The 20,480-nt window shown below is 39.7% G+C and overlaps 1 protein-coding gene across 2 annotated transcripts; it reads right to left on the bottom strand.

Moving 5' to 3' along the window:
- Window positions 1-789: 789 nt before the first annotated feature.
- LOC147403695 (E3 ubiquitin-protein ligase UPL1-like) lies at window positions 790-20,326 on the bottom strand. 2 transcript variants are annotated; one of them, XM_086439382.1, is made up of 17 exons: window positions 20,167-20,326; window positions 19,932-20,055; window positions 16,417-16,512; window positions 16,120-16,326; window positions 9,397-16,000; window positions 8,194-9,296; window positions 7,425-7,730; window positions 7,130-7,337; window positions 5,841-6,118; window positions 5,476-5,750; window positions 3,926-5,015; window positions 3,662-3,808; window positions 3,102-3,182; window positions 2,784-3,009; window positions 2,516-2,655; window positions 1,258-1,364; window positions 790-1,123 (listed from the first exon to the last, which is right to left on the bottom strand). In XM_086439382.1, the coding sequence occupies exons 2-17, from the start codon at window positions 20,025-20,027 to the stop codon at window positions 1,021-1,023; spliced, it is 11,067 nt and encodes a 3,688-aa protein (XP_086295508.1). In that variant the 5' UTR covers window positions 20,028-20,055; window positions 20,167-20,326; the 3' UTR covers window positions 790-1,020. The 2 variants fall into 2 exon arrangements, with proteins under 2 accessions (XP_086295508.1, XP_086295509.1); XM_086439383.1 differs by having other exon boundaries at window positions 8,194-9,287.
- Window positions 20,327-20,480: the final 154 nt, after the last annotated feature.

Below are 20,480 nucleotides of genomic sequence, written 5' to 3'. Positions count from 1 at the left end.
ATTGGATGAAAATGAATCTCGATGATGCATTGTAGGGAAAAAAACAGATTCTTTTTCACCAAAACCCATTGTCTTAGGCAGGGGCATGAAATGGATTTTTTTTTGCCTTGTAACTTCAACCTAAGATGAGACTCTCCTTCAACAGAAGATAAGGTTAGGGTGAACGACTAGATAGACTGATTTTTGTAGATGATTGCTTTGTGGGTAGAGGTTGTAGTAGTCTTGTAGTTGAGGTCTTCAGGTAATTTTGTAGAAAAGTATTTCAGAGGTAAGATTGTGGTCAAAGGAAGGTATGCCCTCATTTTTTTTCTCTAATGTTTGCCAAAAACGTGAAAAAATTCTCTAAATCGTAGAAATTATGTTTTTTTATTTTTTTACATCCAAAGAGCTGACTTGCTTATTCGTTCGCACACTTCTCTTCCACAAACGAGCGTGGGATAGCCGGACTCTTATTTTTTTCAATTCCAATAACAACTTCAATGTTATCGTAAAGAGTCAGTAATACAACATACATGGTTGACGTGGTAAGGGCACAGAACCATATATCTTTTTCTTTGCGATACACAAGGAAAAAATATATACCTATGGTTGCAGCATTACTGAAAAACAAATCGCCTGGATTTCTACGGTTATTTTTCATTATATTATTGGCTATTTACCCTATAGTAATAATAATAATTTTATAAATGATAAATAGCAAAAGCAGAGAGAAAACAGGCTTATAACCAATTCAAGCAAAGTTTTTTTTTTTTGGTTGAGAAAGCAAACAACTCATCAAACAAAAGAAAAGAAAAGAAAAGAAAGGGATCCATTTAAAGGAGAAATGAATATTGGCAAATACAAAACTGCCAGAGTATTTGCCATACCAAACCAAATATATTTGTAAATAAAAATAACTGTACAGTAAAATAACATCTCTTAAACTTGCTCCAATTTCCCTTTCTTTTTCTACTACTCTCTTTTTTCCTTTTTTACCACAAATTATTATTCACAGGATTACTTTTCCATAACCCTATTTTCTCAACCAAAACCAAACCCTTCGTTGGCTTCGTGAATTGCTAGAAGTAGCCTCTCCTCCAGATGTTGTTTCGATGGATACTCTGGTAGATCTAACTGGTTGAAACTGCAAAGTCACCAACGAATAAAGGATATGAGAGTATGTCAACCAACAACTTAATTAGGTCTCTAAAGTTTTCAGTTTAAGGATGAATGATTCAGAAAAACAAGTAGAGACCCGGTTCTGGGTTAGAAGGATACCAAGTATGGGCAGAAGGCAAGTGATCAGGGCTGCCATAGGCTTTGTGAATTTGAAACCTCTGAGAGCCTGAAATTCCCTGAAGCGCGCTAAAACCTTCCAAAGGTACCTGCGAAATTCGTAACACATTAGTGCCTAATCACAAGAAATCTTCAGCACAAATACATACACATTAATAGTCAAGAAAGATGAAAGATTGCTCGGATAAAAGACCAAGGTTATCATACATTAGTAATAATTTAAAAAAAGGATACGAAACTAGACCTCTATATCTGTCTGGTAATGAAATTATCTGCCAAGTTCCCAACCATTTGACTAGATTTTTCTCAAGAGTGAAGTAAAATATATTGAAGGCTAAACAAATTTTTCCTCCCCCAAAAGAAAAAAAAAAAAAAAAACAACTTATTGTGATGGTTGTGTACAAAAGAGTGAGAAGATCTGCTGAAGAAGAAAGAACGCAATAGAATAAAACCAAAAAAGAAAAGCTAGAATAGAGAATGAATGATCAAAAATCCAAGAGGGTTTGACGAAGAAAGATAAAACCCTTACCCTAGTTCCCTAGTATGATATGCATGCCTTAGGCCCAGGGAATTCTCCCAGGCGCAGTCATGTACCCATGTTCCCCATGTGTGTGGCCTTTGTGCTGAGATCTAGTATCGAGCTTGGGCCACCTTTGTTTTGAGGTGATCTGGATGAAAGACTTAGCATCCTCTTTGAGGGAATGAATAAGATACAAGCAAGCAGCATTGCCTAGCACACGGATGTGTGCTACCTAGTAAGTGTTCCCTGTAATGTGTTTGTGTAACGAGTTGCCTTGTAACAAGTCTTTGTACAGCTCGAGTGTAAGTTGTCATCATATCAATAAAGTTGCATTTAGAGCAGTTGCCCCAATCACTACCTCATGTGATGCTCGTGCATGCTTTGGGTGGGTATTGGGGGGTGGTTGCATATGTGTGTGCATGGGTATTCTAGAATATAGACTAATTTGCAGGTCATCAGCTACAAGAGCTGTGCATGGTTTAGCATTGCAGAGCACAACCATGATACTTCTACACCACTCACTCAATCGTTACCACAAGTAAAATTTTCATTTTGTACAAGCAAAATTCAATTTTTCCACTAAATTTCTTATTTTTCAGGGTCAAGTTTTGTGGAAACTTGTGTAAATACACCTGAAAAGTAGCATTTGTGGAGGCTACTATATGTTCAGTTTAGAGCATATGAAGTAAAATAGTAAAACTGTGTGATAAAACCAGGTACCTTTGAGGTGCCCGTCACAAACTGCAAGAGACGAGCTTTATCCTCTTTGCTAAAACCTTGAACCACCTCCCAAAACCATTGGATAACAGGAGCACCGGCACTATATCCAGAATACTCTGTATTTGCTCTCATGTCATCCACTGAAAATCAAAATACAAACAGTTACAAGAATGATGGGTCCAAATTTTCAAGTGCTTTAACAGTCGATAAAAGCCCAGAACTGTGGTGAAGTGTACTTAAATTGGTCAAATTGATTAAAGGAACTCACAATCGATATCTGGAAGCCCACTAATCAACAATTCCAACTCCTTATCATTGAAAATAGTTATCAGATCCCGAGAAATCAACTCGTTGAAACCTTCCAAAAATGCATTTATTTGGGGTCGAATAGCAGTTGTCAACCGATGCTCGGCAACGAGATCAACATATTCATGCTTATTCTCCTCGGTAACACGAATATTTCGGCCACCAGAAATCAACTCATGATCAGTGACCTGCATTAAATTAGCAGACAGAAGTTTGACTATAAGTAATTTTGATCACAATTTAAAAAAAAAATTAAGGGGGATCGATAGCAATCATTTACCTCTGCCCTCTCGTACAAAATCAGTTTCTCCTCATCAGCATCCATGCTAAATGTAAGATCTAAACCTTCAGTAATATCATTCTGCAGAAATGGACATAGGGCTATGTAAGACAAGTTGACAATGGCAAGGAAATGTATGAGATATTAAGGCTAAACAATAGAGTTAATAATAATAACATCATCACCATCATCATCAAAGCCTTTATCCCAATAAGTCTTTTTAGCCATATGAGACAAAACTTTGTGTAGAATGTTGTCTACCAAAGCCAACATTTTGTCCTATATGGGTTAAAAAATTGGTTACAAACTAACGGTAAAAAATTGACGATCCACGATTCGTCAACTTATAAATTAGGGTTAGAAATTTCAGAATGGGCTGATTTTTTGCGATGATGATTTCCTCACCATAGAGATCATCCTCACAAAAAATCATCCTCGCAAAAAATCAGGCCATTCTGAAACTCTTAGCCCATATAGGACAAAATGCTTTGTCTAGATTTGTCTCTTGAACCCGACCCTATATATATATATGGAGAGAGAGAGAGAGAGAGAGAGTATACCTCAAGCATCCACTTCAGATTTCTGAAGTAATCGGGATCTATTGCCTCAATGTCATGATAGGTTACTTTAGAACCTAAGATATGCTTGTAGAAAGATCGAGTGAAGTGAACATCGAGAAGCTGCCCATCAAACAGTGCTTTACCAACCTTTAAAAAAAAGGGGGGGCAGGTGTTAATTAGAGGCAAATCATCAAATACTGCAGTTATTGATTAAAAAGAAAAAGGTACTGCAATCCAAAGATAGCAATAGAGAAAGTCACACACCACACGTCCAACAAACTTGAAATATGAGAGGTGTTCTGTCTGGTAAACAGAGTTTGGATTTGGCTGAAATGTTGATTCATTGCCCACAGTTGTAAAAAGTAGTGCCCCCTTGTCAAAAATAAACCTAGAAAGCAACTGATACCACTCCCTTGAAAGGCCACCAGCATCAATACCTTCCTCCCCTTGGAAATGAACAGTTAACCTTCCCTTCAGATCTTGAGTCGAACGCATACGAAGTTGGTTATATGAATCTTCAAGAATGTAAGCTCTTCTCACTGAAATTCTTAAAGGACTATGTTGATGATCATGCAGATGCTTTATTTTTGATCTGAAGTGAGCACGTTTGTTATCAAAATCAATGAAGCGAGGAACCTTCAGCATAAGAGAGAAAGACTTCTCAAGCAACCCAGGGTTTTGCCGGATGAAAGAATTTAATAGCTTCCTATGCTTTTCTGAGAACTTTACAAAAGCAATGTGTTTTTCATCAATCTTTGCTGTGGAAGGCAAAGCCTTAGCGGTGGCATCTTCAACATCAGAAGTAGAAGCAATACTAAACTCTTGAACAGCAACTGATTGGCCTGGATGTAACTTCTCACAAGTCACAAAGAAAGACTCAACGTACGGCAAAATGTTTTGGGTCCCAGCTGGAAGTGGAGGCATTACACCCGTGGTTGTGGATGTGAAGGTTCGAATTGTTGGGGACAAATCGGGAGCAGAATCTGAATAGCTTTCTATTTTGCTTATGCAAGTGCTTAGCTCGTGCCATAAGGGCTCCAAAGCAGCATTTATGTCCCATACCTGAGAAAGAGTATCATCTTGAGGCTCTGTATCCTTCTCTTTCTCATTTAATGAGGCAACAAGAGAGCTTAATGCCTGAAGGACTCTTAGGATGGCAGTCCCATCGGTAGAAGTTGTACTGAGGAGTGCTTTTTCTGCTTCACCGAATATATGCAACTCGTCCATTGCAGATCTAGTCAAGTTTTTCATGGAATCTGCTAGCTCGGTTATAAATAGATGACAGTGAGTTGGAGCTATAGCCACCAACTTTTTCAACACTTCGGCAACGAGAACATAAGCATTTTCTGACAAACTGGGGGAAAAAAGTGCAAATTAGAAGTCAGTAAACATAAAGACACCAATTGCAACAAGAAATATCAAACAACATTACCAATTAGAAAGATGAGAATAGGAGGTTCCAAAATGTCAAAAACGAACTCAGTAACCATGGTCAACAATTAAAAGACAATAAAAACTGTTATTGAGGAAAAAAGAAAGAAATTTTGCAAACCCAAGATCATAAAATATTAAGTGTCAACATATTACTGCACTCAATAATATTATTGATGTGTCTGCAAAAAATATTTCTCTTGTTGAGCTTGTATAAGCTTCCAGCAATAAATCAAATCTTAATAAATAAATAAATAAAAATTTAGACCACATTAAAGATCAAGAATAAACAATAAAAATGACACTACCCCAGATTAGAAAACAAAGCATATTGACAAGCAAGCAAGAAGTACAGAAAATTTAGAACTATTGGTCTATCATACCCTTCACGAGCAAGCAAAGAGCATAAAAGCCGAAGTTCCACTTGTGGTAGGCTGAGCAATACATCATGGGTGTCACATTCCTTGTTTGCACCAGAAGTTGAGGGTTTGGAGCTTTCAGCAGTATCACACGGCTTAACATCTCCACCAGCATCGGAATTCATCTCTGTGTCAGTTTGAGGAGCAGATGTTTGCTCAGTAGGAGATACACCAGACTTACTAGATAAACTTGAGTTGCTTTCAGCATTATCGATGACAACTTCCAATAAATTAAGCAACTGAAATGAAAAAAAGGAAGTAAAATCATAAGCCATAAGTTTACAGAGCAAATTCATAAAGCATTACTAACTTTTGAAAGGGAAAAGTACCTGTTCAAGATGAGCTATACTCCTCAAATAGAGTGGCTGATTCAAGAGACTCAACAGCAAGACAACGGAAAATTTTCCGTTTTGTTGGCGCTTTCTTTCTGTTTCATCATCTTCAATAACCATGACAGCTTTGCCACGATCCTGATCAGACCCCTGCAACTCTTGTACAGAAGGCTGTGGGAGCTCAAGTTGAAGTAAAAGCTTAGCCACAAAGGGATGATTTCGGGCCAAGTAGGTCAGTGTTTCTAGAATACGACGAGACACTAAGGGTGGGACCCCTGCAAAGTTTCCAACACAATACAGCAAACTAATGAGTATGTTAAGGTGGCTACATGTTAAGATCCATGCTAAAATTATTCCACAATTTTTTCTGCTAGAAACTAAATAATTTGCATTTCTTGTTATAGTTTCTATAATTGTTCTCACTACTTGCATGAGCATATCTGATATTATTGACTGAACATTAAATATTCATTAATAACCTACACACACACACACTAGAGTTCGCCCGAGCATCTTTGAGGGTTAAAGGAGTAAATGAGGAAAAATAATAAAATTAGAGGGAAATTATTAAATTTTGGGATTGAAGGGGTAAAAGAGGAAAGATAATAAATTTAGAGGGGTATTATTGAAAAAGGGAAGGGAGTGGGGGGGAGGAGGGGAAAGAAAAACAGTTGTAGGGGGGTGTAGCTAGATGGATGTCTGTGCCCCCAAATAACTATAGCTGAGGGGGTGAGCTATAGTTATTTGGGGGCACAGACATCCATCTAGCTACCAACTGTAGGTCCCACCTTTGCTACAGTTAAGGGGGATAAACACCCTATCCAACCTTTATGTGGGGTCCACATTAACCCTTTTTTTGCCTTTCCTCTTCACCCCCTCAACTTTATTATCTTTCCTCTCGTCCCCTTCCTTTTTTCAATAATATCCCTTCAATTTTACTGCATTTCCTCTTTTGCCCCCTTTACAATAATATCCCTCTAGCATTACTGTATATCCTCTTTTACCCCTGTAACCCACTTTATTGTCTTTCCTCATCTCCACATTCTTAATAATGCCCCTCCCAACTTCTTTTTTCATTTTTACCCCTTTAACCCGAAAGAGGATACCCGTGCCATAGGCACGGGCGAATGCTAGTATATATATAAAACAGATACAAGATACAAGATACAAGATGCAATATTTATGAACTACATGTAGCTTATAAAAGAAACTACCAATTAAAAGAGCTCCAAGACACACTACAACATCACATAAGACAGTCCCAGAATGTCAAAATAAAGGCTCACCATCCAAAAATTGAGGGCGAGAATACATAACATAATTCTGGCAAGCATACAGCCGATAAGAAGGCTCAGCATCACCAGTTAAATTATTGACAGGCTTCCGTGTATCAAGCAGCAGCATATCCAAAAGAATTTGCACCAAAGTGGCTCTTGTTTCATGGTGGGCACAAAGATTCAGGAGAAGCCTCTGTAGCTGACCTTTATAAAGAGGCTGTACAAACTTTATAGGTCAACATATTGATCAAATGGTATGGACATGAAGAATATAAAGTTTGGTCTAGTTCATCAAATTGCATACCTGAACTACACGAAGCAACCGAATCATGGATTTCAGAGCTTCCCTGTCAACTAGAGGAGCCCCATCAGCTTCAACTAGCTTTCCACCAGCAGACCTGCGCGAAGCAATGCTCCCACCACCTCTATCGAGGTTGGATCCAACTGCATCACCCCGTCTTGAAGACTCTCCCCTCCGGTTTCTAGGATACATCCCGAAAAGTGTACGGCTATTATATCGATGTGCAAACCTTTCACGTAACATGTTCGCCTCAGCAACAAGGGCAGGAGTTAGATTGGCCAGAATAGCATCAGATGAAGTTAGCAGCACCTGAGGATACAGATTTTAAAATTAATCAAGTTGAGAAACACATCATTTTATCTCAAGTCTCAGGGATAAGGCTCAGATGATGAAGTTAAAGAAATGTGTGTTTCAAAATACAAAGAGACTAATAAATTTAGAGTATTTTAGAAACACCCCGCTATTATATTGGTGATACTAGGCTTACCCCCTTGCAAAATGCAAATTAGGTCTACACCCCTTGACTGTAAGTCAAGGTTGTTTTTTCTTGATGATTTAACAGTGAAATTTTAATTTTTTTTTTTTTTTTTTTCCAAATTTTGATTTAGGAATTTAAGTATCTGAAGAGCATTTTGAAAAAAAAAAATCAAAATTTCACAGTGAAATCATCAAGAAAATGCAACATGACATTCGGTCAAAGGGGGTAAGCCTAATATCACCAATTTAACAGGAGGGTAATTCTAAAATACCCATAAATTTATGAATAGGATACCTCTTCTCGTAAATCTGAAGGAAATGTAGCAATAATCGAAACAGTATCCATTTCAACTGGTTGCCCTTCCAATTCCTGTGATTGATGTAGCCTCTGAGCTTGTTGTTGTGCTAAAACTTCAGCACGGATGTCTGGCGGAAGGGCTGCAAGGAATTCAGGGTCAATATCTCCCGCAGATTGAGGTTGAGCATTTGAAGGCTGTGCCACTTGACCGCGTTGAGTCGAAAGAACTTCAGCACGTAACTCCTCAGGAAGAGCATCCAGGAATGCAGGATCAATTGAAGCCGAGTCAACTCCCCTGTTGACTTGCTGCTCCTCCACTGGACCACTCTGATCCGCTACTTGGCCAGGATTTTCCGAAACTTCACTGACGCTTTGAAGAGACCCATCTCTGCTGCTTGTTGGCATAGTGTTTCCTAATGACACATTCGATCTTCTTGATCGAACAGGCTGAAGATCACCCAAAGGAAGTCTCTCTGTAGAACCTTGCCTTTCTCCTCCATCATCATGACCATCAGCGCTTCCTATTTCAACTTCTAGGCTACGGAGACTTTCCCCTAAAGTAGCACCACTTCCACCACTTTCTTGGCTCACTGCTTCAACATCTCGCACAACAGAATCATTGCGTTCATATTGCATGTCAACAGCTTGAGCATGTGTACTTGATGCATCGGTTTCTTGAAGGAAGTCGATCGCTTCAGGTCTGATATCAGGGTTACCATCCCCAACCATCAATTCGGAATCGGGTTGTGGTGGTACAGAAACATTTCCATTGTTTACGGTGTTTTCGATGGAGGTTTCAACCCTTACTCCAGTTTCTGATTCATCCAATCGATTAGCATCCACTTTAACCTCGGGTTCCACTGTAGTAGTTTCTTTCTCAGAAGCTTTATCAGAGCTTGGCCGCAATTGGGAAACAAGTAACTCCTCAAGGCCTTGAGGTATTGAAGGTACATTTGATCCACCGCGTTGTTGGCTATCATCTGCCCACATATTGAAACGGTGTCCATGTCGTCCATTCCTCAGTGTCCGGAAAATAGTATCCAACCGAGATGAAGCACTCTCTAAGTTTCTATCTGGTAAGACCATGTCTCCTGCATTCTCTGAAAAATGTTGCACTATTAACTATCAAGAATATATATAAGCAAAATACCAAAATTCAAAAAATAAATAAATAAATTGAGTAACCCCTAAAAGACTCGCCTGATTGTCGGATTGAAGATGGATGCATTACGGAAGAAGGTTCTGTCAGAAGTGGATGTTGAGAAGGAGCACCATTGTCACCAGTTCTTCCCAAAAGATTGTAAATGGATGTTGTACGCCCTTGGCGTCTAGAACCAAAAACCTCTACTGGCATCACATGAAGAGTGTCATTAGGGAAACTATTTTCTCTACCAAAAACCTCAATATGGTCAAAAACATTTATTCCATTAATGCCCTCCTCTAGCCTGAGAATAACCCCATCTTCGTCATCCTCATCATCTTCCTCTTCTTCCTCCAACACATCCTCATCAAACTCATCTTCATCAATCTCGTGATCATCCTGATCCGTGTCAGGATGTGACATGTGATGAACTTCGTCTTCCTCGAGATCATGATGTTCCTCATCGTCGTCATCTTCATCATCATCTTCATCAACTTCATCACCATCATCCCCCGACATCTCCTCGTCATCGTCTTCGTCAACAAGATTGTCTTGCCCATTATGTTGAATGTCAAATCTTATCCCCACAGTTTCAATTCCATTTTCAGGACCTCCAGCTTCCTCAGAAGTTTCATGCATAAATTCATCTCCGTTTCCAGGAGCAAATCCTCCATCAAGGTCACGATCATGCTCCATATCATCTGTAACCGATTCCGAGCTTCCAGAGGTTTGGACCACATTAAAAGACCCAATATGATCAGCTGCAACTTCATTATGGCTAGGTTGGTATGTATTCTCCATGGATTGGGATCTACCAACACCAGTTTCTGTGTTTCCGGGTTGGTTGTTCTGATCCGGAGGCTTCATCAAGTTCTCACCCTTCCCTGAACTAGGATCAGCAGAATGAACATGTTCCTTAGTTACTAACTCCATAGCCTTGACAAGCCCGGTAACCACCTTAGGTGAATCAGCATGATCGAGGTCCAAGACTTGAAGAGTTTGAGTCAGAGATCGAACCAGGCCAACATCTATAAAAGTTGCCGAGGCTTCAGCCGAAATATACGATCCTGTAGGCGAACGTGCGGCTAGAATATCATTGAGCAGATCAATGAATGCATGGATCTTGCAATTTGGTGGCCTGAAACCATCGGATGAAACAACAAAGTCATTGAACACATTATTAATATCCATAAAAACCCTTTTCCGAGCCTCTGTGGAGCGAATACAAGATGCAACCAAGAATTGGTTGGCCCTTGTTGCTAATTTCTGCCTCCAGTCTCCATCAGTTTTCTTTTCCTTCTTGTAGCTTCCAGAATAGGGCAGAAATTTGTGAAGAATATGATGAAATATTCCACTACCAAAAGTTCCGGTAGGACGAGGAGGACCTCTACAGCTACTAACTTCAGCATCTCTTCGAATCAGAACATGTATAGATGAAGAATATGTCAAGAGTATCTCCGTCAACAGCTTTAATATGAACACAGTCTTTGCAAGAGATGCCGAAGCTTCCTGATCATTGGTTTTGCTCTGTTCGGATACAGTAGCAATTGCTTTCCCTTTGCCTTTATTTACAGTGTCATCGATGTCCATGTCTGCTAAAGATGAGCTACCAAGGACCTCATCTGCCACACCATCATCTTTCATGGAAGGTACAAAAGTTATCACGGAATCCAAAAGAAGCTCAACCACACTTATAAAACTCGGAGGAGATTTTTTGTGCCCTTTGACATTCTTTGGATTTGAATCTTGAAGCTTTCCATGTCCATTCCCAGGACCCATTGAGCTCAAATCGCCCACGGTCGTCTTTCCATCAGCAGCAGTTTTTTCCAATGGTTTATCTTTCTCTTTCTCTTTATCTTTCTCTTTCTCTTTGCACTTATCCTTCTCACGATCTTTCAACAATACAACATATGGCCTTTCACCGACCATCTCAATTTGACACACAGACTGAGCCGCTTGTAAAAAGATAACCGGATCCCTAGATACAACTGAAGACAAATTTAGAAGAAAACTGCGTGGAGTGAGCCTTCCATTGGAATGCCTATTTGTAGCGGCCACAAGGCTGTGTCGTATCTCGGTTTCCATTGCTTGTTGGAGTGTCTGGGGATCCTCGAGAATATGACGGACTATTGTCGAAGCAATGCTATCAAAGCCAGAAAAGAGGCTTCGAGTTGGTAAAGAAAGCAGTGAAGGCAAACCTCCGGCGTCAAGAAAACTCACGGCAACAGAATGAGATCTGGTTAGTGTTGCACACAACTGAAGAACAACATGCATAGTTTCGGAAGGAAGTTGACTCCTGATACATCTGCAAGCAATCTCAACAAGTCTCTTCTGCTCATGTACATCAATATGAAGACGACCTAATCCCAATGTGGTCTGCAACTTATTTGACTTGTCCTCATCGATAACAACAGAAGTCGGATTCCCACTAAGATCATCCTTTTTCAATGGCTCTGGAAGTTTGGGATTCAATTTTGGATCTACCTGCAACAATCGATCTATTGCGAGAAAAGCAGCCGTCACCCACTTGGGTACTAGGAGTTTCTCCCCATCAAGTGAACTAGGGTCCCATTGAGAGAGTAAATCTGAAGCAATCGTAACCATACCATTTTTCAAGGCAACTTCTCGTGCCAATGCATCTTCGTGAAGAACTAATGCAAGAACATGAAAAAACGCAGATAGCATGGTAATGTTCCCGCTATCTGAAATGGAACTGCAAAGCTTTACATGATCGATGATGAAGGAAACAACTTTAGACCTGTACTGACCATCGTTTTGGGAACATATCATCACAAGCAGGTCCCGAACTGGAAAAGCTAAAGTTTCCTTTACTTGAAGAAGTCGTGTACATGTCGACAACAATTCATCAACGGGAGGAAGCTGGACAATCTCTTCTTCTTGATCCAAATTATTTACATTTGCAGTATCTTCTGTTGTCGATGTCCCCGAATTCCCGAGGGACATAGCAAGAGCACGAGCGAGTTCATCATCTTCTTGGGCTTCCTCTGGATGTGAGAACAACCACTCCATAGCCATCTCCACACTATTTGTTCCAACTTGCCTTAAAGCTTCTTCTGCCCTCGACCTTGAAAAACCCATCTCTACAATCATCGAAATAGTAGATTCATTTAGAGGAGGACCAGTTGCACGAGCTCCATTGTTGCTACTGACATCTTTCACTTCAATGCCAGAATAAATATGCCGCATTATAGAGATAATTGTCGTAATGAAATCATAACTGCAGTCAGTAAATTGAGGATGAGTCCAAATAGGAAGCACCGCCTTCAGCACCATGGACTGCAAAACCTTTACAAATGTTTCGGCATCTCGCGGAAAAGGAACATTTCCGTTTGTAAGAGGTTGTGCAAGCAAATGCTTCGTAAAGGGAGAGAACACAAAGGATGACGTCGCTAGGTGATCCATAAGCGTACCATAGCTAGCCAAGGGACCATAAATCCAAGAACGATCCATTTCTTCCTTTTCATCCTGCTTTGAATTTCCGTCATCTGTATCCATAGGAGAAGCCGGAGCCATATTAACCGTGAAAAGCAATTGACTTGTAGCTATGAAAGTGGTTAGGACTGCTTGAACAACTCCATGACCATAGAAACAGTTCACCAAAATAGGGTTGCATGTATCGGGTCTGTCTAGAAGAATGCCATCAATGAAATCGATAACCTTACCAAGGTATCGACACTTTGCTGATACAGATACCTCTGATCTGTTAGGATCCACATGTCCCCCGAAATTCAAGTGTTCCAACACTATGGAGGCAAAAGTACAAACAACGGATTTTGACGAAGGAGACACGGTTAGAGAATCATCCCGCCGCCGAGAAGGAAGCAACATCACTTTTCCAAGCTCCAGAAACAGATGAGTGATGTGAAAAGAAAGTGACCTCATCATGTCGCAGCAGGACGAATAATAGGATTTCTGCTTATCACCTTCAAGATTACTAATAGCACCCGCGGCATCAGAAGAGCTGGACAAATGCAATTGATGACCCGATCCAAGCCTAGGGTTTGACTGGCCATCCAAACCCAATCTCTGTTGTACACCAGTAGCACGACCAAGATCACGATATAGACTTATAAGGTCGAAAAACTGCGATTCAACACTCCACCCAGACGACCTTCGTCTCAGTAAAGGGTCAAGAAACTGCCTAAAAGAGTTGAATCTTTGCTCTTCAGTTTCATTTGCATTATTTACCTCCGATTTCTGTGACTCAGTAGTAGAACCAGAACTTCCATCCTCGATTTCAAGCTTGGAATCATCGAGGAGCGCAATCTGCCATAGAACTTGCCGATGGACATGTCCAATATCTTCCAGGACATCCTTGCTTCCGTTTCCAAATTCCGCGAGTAATGCAGTCACCCAACGGTTATCTTTAGAGGCGGCAAGAAATAGAAGGAATTCGACAATAAAAAGCGAAGAAAAGATTCCCCTATCTGGTGTAGTCCTTGGAGCCAACAAAAATGAACCCGAAGCCAAACTAAACCCACTCAAAGCTTTCTTCAAATGGTCTCTGAGCGAAGAACAAAAGGCAGTAGCAAGTGTGGCAGAATGATTCTGAGTGAAACCCTTAAAAACAACAGTGCTATGCAAAGCAATAGACATCCCTTCAGATGATTGTGCAATACTAGGCCTCAAGAGAAGCCTCATTAAAGCATCGATTCCCTTCTTCTCTACAAAGAACCTACAGGTTTCTGTGTTCTCCATTGTTCTATGAATCAGTACCATTAGATGAAAAATGCAAAGTTGAGAGAACCGCTCATTACTGATTCCATCAGAAGGCGAACTCATTCCACTAACCAAGCAGCCATGCTCTTCACTCTCTTTGTCTTCAGAATCCATTTCCATTGCATTACTTCCTTCTCCTTTCTCGGATGATCCCGAGCATGAATCATCCCCAAGCGAAGTAAGTTTTTCGATAATTTCAATGATGATTTCAACACCGGGGCCTCTCAACGAAGATACATGACGGAAAAGCTCCTCCACGGCATTTGTCAATGGGACAATGCCCTCATTCATTGCTACCACAAATTTTCGGGTGGTGAAGATGTCCACGAGAAACCGTAAGACCGTAAGTTCCTTCACTGACTCTAAGCCTTTAGCATTAAGACAGATGGCACCAAGACCACTAGGAACACAAGTAATAGCTTTGGAAGAGGGAAGTATTCCGGCTACCACCGAAGATAAAAAGGCCTCGGGAAGACCTAATTCATACAACACAGAGAAACAAGTAGGGTCTTTGTGAATAATTTCACTCATAACGGTCACCGCTGAGAAATAGATGTCACCCCCAAATCTCTCTACGTTGCGAAATATAAGTGACAGAGAGCCTGGTAAAGAATTTTCACTGAAATTTTGAGACCTCGTAGAATTTGAAGGGGCATAAGTAGCAGACCCAAGTGCCTTCAATAAAGCCTTAATGAGCCGTTTCTGTGAGTACAAGAGATCATCATCGAATCTTGGTGACTTTCCTCCGACAACCTTGGAAACATCACTTGGGCCAGCCACACCTATAACCCTGTTAACTTCGATCTGCAACCTATGAGACAAAAGTTCTACTCCACCTAGATCTTTGAACAAAGTAACAGCCGCATTACTATAGTCCATGAGCTTTTGTAGGGCCTTCACAGCAAGACAGACGAGATGCATATGTGTAGAATAGGCATCTTGTAATAGAGGTAAGAGTGTTGGAACCATTCCCGACCCTCTTACTGAACTTCCAGAACTCGAAGACGATATAACATGGAGAAGGTAGAATTGTAGAAGTGCCTCAACGAAAGAAAGCGAAGATGGATCACTGGAATTATTTAAGGACAAGACTGCCTTCTGAAGTACATTCAAGAGAACCATTCGGTTCCCTCCAGCAGAAATGATGCTTGATCCACTCAATATACGTGCCCGTTCATGAGATGATGAATATGCAGCTAATTGTGCACCCAATCCAAGCATTGCAAGAGTTTTAATGGTTCCAGGAACAGCATCTTCAGACCGAACAATCCTGATTAACTCGTTTGTATACTCAGGCTCATTAGCAAAGAAAGAAACAAGTTCATCATGAGCATCATTAGACTGGACAAGAACAACAAATGCAAGAAGGCAAATCCTGCTGTACAGTCTGCAGATTCTGGGAGACCGAAATGCACGGGCATATCTAATCCTAGTCAGCAATGAGAACCTATGTTCTGGGGCCACATTGTATTGCTCGACACACTGTTTCAGAATAAATAAATCATCCTCTTTCCGGAGATGAAGATCTGGCATATGTATGACACGCAAGTTGGAGGATTTTTTTGTGTTACTGGTTTCCTCGGCATTCTGGGGATCAACCCCATGAAATTCAAAATAAAGGGTTGAACCTAATCGATATTGAGTCTTGTTACTTTCAATCTCTTCGTCAGAAGGGAACAAAGATAGCCCTTCCGCCGCTTGGGTCCTCTCATTGGACACAACACATGAATACAAACCCAAGCCTTCTTCTTTGCTGCCCCATCCCTGTGCGAGAGACAGCAGACAGCTGTTTATCAAACCACACCCAATCAACTTCCCACTCACATGTAGCTTGGAGGGATTTATTTTCACCAAAGCAGAAAGAGTCTCTAATGTAGCTATGACAATCTCAGGATCCGTTGAGGCAAGTAGGAGTTTGAAATGCTGGTGGGAAAACAAAGTTAGGTATCAATCTTGTACAAAATAAAATAGCAATTCAAGTGGAGCAGGACTAGAAAGCAAATACACTGCTTGAAGTAGTAGAAAACAGAAGTTCAGCATACCTCTAGACCACCAAATGAACTCTTGTTGTGACAATTCTCTAAAATTGTTTGCATTACTCTTAAAATTTGAAGGATAGCATGCTTCGGGAACAAACCATCATCATCCAAAATATTATCAGATAAGAGAAGATCTTTCCTACAAGAGAGATATGTCTTGAAGTATGTATCAAAATGTAGAAAGAGTGGTCTCCAGTGATGGAAATTTCCCTGAAATCAAAGAAAAAAATAATAATAATAATAAGCGACAAAAATGAAAGTGATAAAGATACGACAAATTAAGTAGAAATTATGTGCTACCTTATTGTACTCCCAACGGAAACCTGAGAGAGGTATAGCAATATCATGCAATGGACTCTTAATCACCTTGTCAATGAATGCTTTAATTGCAGAAGGCTGCAAAGATAAATACGTTAATCAGAAATACCAAAAAAACACAGAAAGAAAAGAAAGTCACAAAAAATTATGCGAATAACTCAGGTGCTGACAAACATAGTTAAACTTTTCTTTTTTCATCAAGTGGGTTTTTCCAATCAGCAGTCTAAAATTTTCGTTTAGTTTTATTTCAATAGTAGATGCTTCATATCTGACATATCAAACAATTAGCATAGCTTTTCTTTTTGTCTTCTTACATAACACTATCTAATTTTAAGGGATTAATAGATGCTCATAGAATGGCCATGCACCGTATTCGAATTTTCAAAAGTTGGCATGCCGGAAACCTGTCGATACCTTGACACTTGTCACCCGTGCCAAGTGTCTAGGAACACCGAGTGAAACCCTATGACGTGAGTGAACAAGCAATGAAAGCAAATGATTAAGCGTCTACCCACTGGTATCACACAAATAACAGAAATTCAAAATGTTGATACAGTTGCCAATCATATGAAGAGTTAAAATCTTGTCCAAGGCATCAGAACAAATGAAAAAAGCCACATTTGAGGGAACCCTTAAACCCTAGATCATCAAAGTCGGAAAGGAAGGGCCATGATTTCGCTCGAAGGATAGATAAAGGGATTTAACTAACAATTTTTTGTGCCAATTGGATTCCTTTGTGAAGCAAATACTTATATGCATACCTTATTCTGGTTGATCCACACTATACCGTATTCTTGTAAGATGATACATAATGGTTAATACTCTCCGAGGTGCCATGTCATGGGCACAATATAACTTGCATTCATAGATAATCACACATATTGTGAGATCAATCAAAATTTGGTGGTGTTCGGTGTTCGGTGTACGGTGATAGTTAGCACCCCATGCCACTAGGCTGAGGATATGTCTACCTAGGCACCAAGCATCGTGAAATTAGATAAATCTATTCAACAGTAAGATATGACCTGTGCATTTGAGCTTTTAGTAAACCAATCCATACCATGCAAGGAGAACAAATGAAGCTCCAATTTGATCATTTTATCGCTTATGGGATCCAAAGTTGAATAATCAGATCCATGCACTATGTCAGAGGATATGGACAAGAAGTGCCAAAACATGGCATGGACATAAGTATAGTTTTTGGTTTTGCAAAGATCAATGTGAACAGAAAATCAAATATCACCGGTATATTGCCCGCCGCTGTGAAAATATTTAACTTGTAGGCAACCAAGAGAGCTGGGATTCTTAAATAAGGTAATAATCTTCTCCAACATTGACAGGCTTTAGAGGAGATACATAAAAACCGCACAGATACCTATTCATGGGTAATCAAAGAAGCAATTTTGAACCCATCAATGCAAGTGGTTGTAACTTCATGGAAATATCCGTCATCCAATGGTAAGTGGACCAGATGGAGTCCAATTTCCTAAAAATGCATCCAAAACGCAGACATAACTATTGTCTACAAGAGAGGTATGAGTCCTCTTTTTTTGACAACTCAAGTATGCGAATAAGGACTTTGACAGCGACAGCATCAGAAGGTTTTCTTTTAGCTAGGAATACTCCAATGATCGCCTAAACCACAACGAGCAGCCATTCTCACCAGGATATTACTGAAGAACTCTCCACCCTCTCAAGTTCTGCTCTCTCCACCTCTAATCCATCCTCCCCCAAAAAAAAGTCCTCTCTTCTTTTCTCTAAGCTTTTATAACCTTGAGGTACCACCTGGTGCTCCCTCAACATTTGTCCTTGGCCTTTATTTTTTCGCCTGGCACGTCAAGATCTACAAGGGGCACTATACATCGTGCCCTGAGGGCATCCCCCATGGCAATACCTGGCTTCTTTGTCGCAAAGATTGACTCTATCGTGAGCCCCCAGCTACTTCATTCTCTGAAGCTATCGCAGAGTGCCATGTGTCTCCATGTGTCATGATGTGGGCATGTGACATGGACTGCCGACAGGGCCTACGCCGATGACTCGGCATTTTCTAGTAATAATGCCCATCTCATAGTGATCAAGGCCAAGGTTTTGATGTTATTAAGTAGAATTGAGGACCATAAATTCTATAATACAATTTGTTCCTATACTAAGGTCCAGTCCATGCATGCGGATATATATAAATATATGCTACCCGTCAGACTTTACCACCTCACCAAGGTGAAACCTTCTTCTGATTGATAATTGATCCAAAGAAAGAATTTGAATGAATCCATTTGTATATGTACCAAACTGATAATGTATATGTGTCAAATCAATTAAGATACTTGCCCTCATTCAAAAAAAAAGACTGCAATTCATTAAAATTCCCAAGATCAGAGTCAATTTACTTCTACAGGATCATAACTACCACTAGGCATGAGTAGAGAAGTTCGCTTCAACACCTTTTCTACAGCTACTATTCTTATTTTCCACCCAAATTCACCTAGTGGCCCTTCTACCAGTCATTCTTCACCAATCAGATACAATGGTGCCAGAACGAGTTCCTTAACTAGTCCAATTAGTCTATTGGATTTCTTTGAGTCCGTGAGATTGAGATATACTGAAGATTCCCAACCATGAGCGAATGGGAAATGGATCTGTCACTGGGTACTTTGCCTGTCCTACTTATTTTCTAAAGAAGTCTGAAAATTTGTACTTTGTTGGGAAAATGAATAAAAGTGGCAGTGTAGTAGTTGCGCTTACAACAACCAAATACTATTGCATTCCAATCTCTTTGGGAACCAATTGCAATGAACATATGTTGTATAAAGTAATTGGCAGCAAAGTCAAGTAAAGGTGTTTTTAACCTACTTTTCTGGTGACACTCTCAGAGAACAGGAAATTTATGTTTAGTAGAAATGATAGCTAAGGCTATAAAAGATATCTCAAATATAGCATTAAAATTATCCAAGTTCATGATACTTATGAGCAACAAACAAACTACTACTAATCTCTAATAATAATAAATAATAATTTAAAAAAATTCAGCAACTAATAAATTGTAAACTATTGGTCTTTCCTAATCTTCCCTTAAAAAAAAAAAAGTTAAACCAAACTTCACCTTGCTAACCACTAAACCCTTTTACCTATATATATAAACAAATAGAACTGGAAAAAAAAAACAATAAACAGCTTGATTAGATGATTCAATTATCAAAAACACATATGCAATCAATCCAAAAAAACCTAATCTGACTTTCATGTTTTCAACAAAAAACTAAAAGTAAAAAAATCGAGGTATTAAACAAACAAAACAATTAGATTCAACCAATATACTACTTTTTCCCATGCATAATAAAATCTAAGTAACCCTCATACGCCTACCTCTAATCAAATCGACTCGGCCCTAAAAATCCTAAAAAAATAAAGAAAATTCCCTAGCTTCTCAGGAATTATAATCAAACAGTAGGTACTATAAACATGCAAAGATTCGGAAACTCTGAGAAATCGAAACTTACCGGCTCAGACTCCAGTTTGAGAGATGGACCTACGGCTCCTTCGCCCGATAAGAGCTGCCGTAGCCGTGACGGCAAGCTCGATCTTAGGGTTGCCATTCTAGCAAAACTACTCCACTATCAAAGACTGTAAAATTAAAATTAAAATTAAAAAAACAAATCCAAACAGTTTAGATTCGAAAATTAGGTTTTAAATCAACAAAAAAAATCGGAGAAAGAGAGGGAGAGATAAAGAGACCTGATTAGGGTTTCGAGAAGTAGAGAAAAGACGTTGATGCGTACACATCCGATTCTCGACCATACGAGAGATGGAGAGAGAAGGGAAGATAGAGATGAAAGAGAAGAGGAGACGAAACCCCAAAAGCAGAAAAAAGAGTCTTTTTTTAACCCTTCGTATGAGGGGAAAATAAGGTATTATATAGAGAGAGTACGCTACAACTCTTCTTCATTGAGGACCTAATGAGAAGAAACTTAATTAAGGAAAGTTTGGGTGATTTAGAAAGAGCTCCCTACTTGTCTATGAATATTTAGGATACCTCTGTGCTTTCAAAC

Source organism: Akebia trifoliata, chromosome 4, assembly GCF_017979445.1.
Source record: "Akebia trifoliata isolate Shusen 1 chromosome 4, ASM1797944v1, whole genome shotgun sequence".
Taxonomy (NCBI): Eukaryota; Viridiplantae; Streptophyta; class Magnoliopsida; order Ranunculales; family Lardizabalaceae; genus Akebia; species Akebia trifoliata.
Note: the sequence above shows the minus strand (reverse complement) of the source record. Positions and strands in the feature narration are given on the sequence as shown.

Excerpts from the sequence above, each read along its gene's own strand:
- LOC147403695 (XM_086439382.1), bottom strand. The coding sequence starts at position 20,027 with ATGGCAACCCTAAGATCGAGCTTGCCGTCACGGCTACGGCAGCTCTTA. Across the intron at positions 9,297-9,396 it reads ATCTTCAATCCGACAATCAG|AGAATGCAGGAGACATGGTC; the intron begins GCGAGTCTTTTA and ends AACATTTTTCAG. Across the intron at positions 7,731-8,193 it reads CTTCAGATTTACGAGAAGAG|GTGCTGCTAACTTCATCTGA; the intron begins GTATCCTATTCA and ends CTGTATCCTCAG.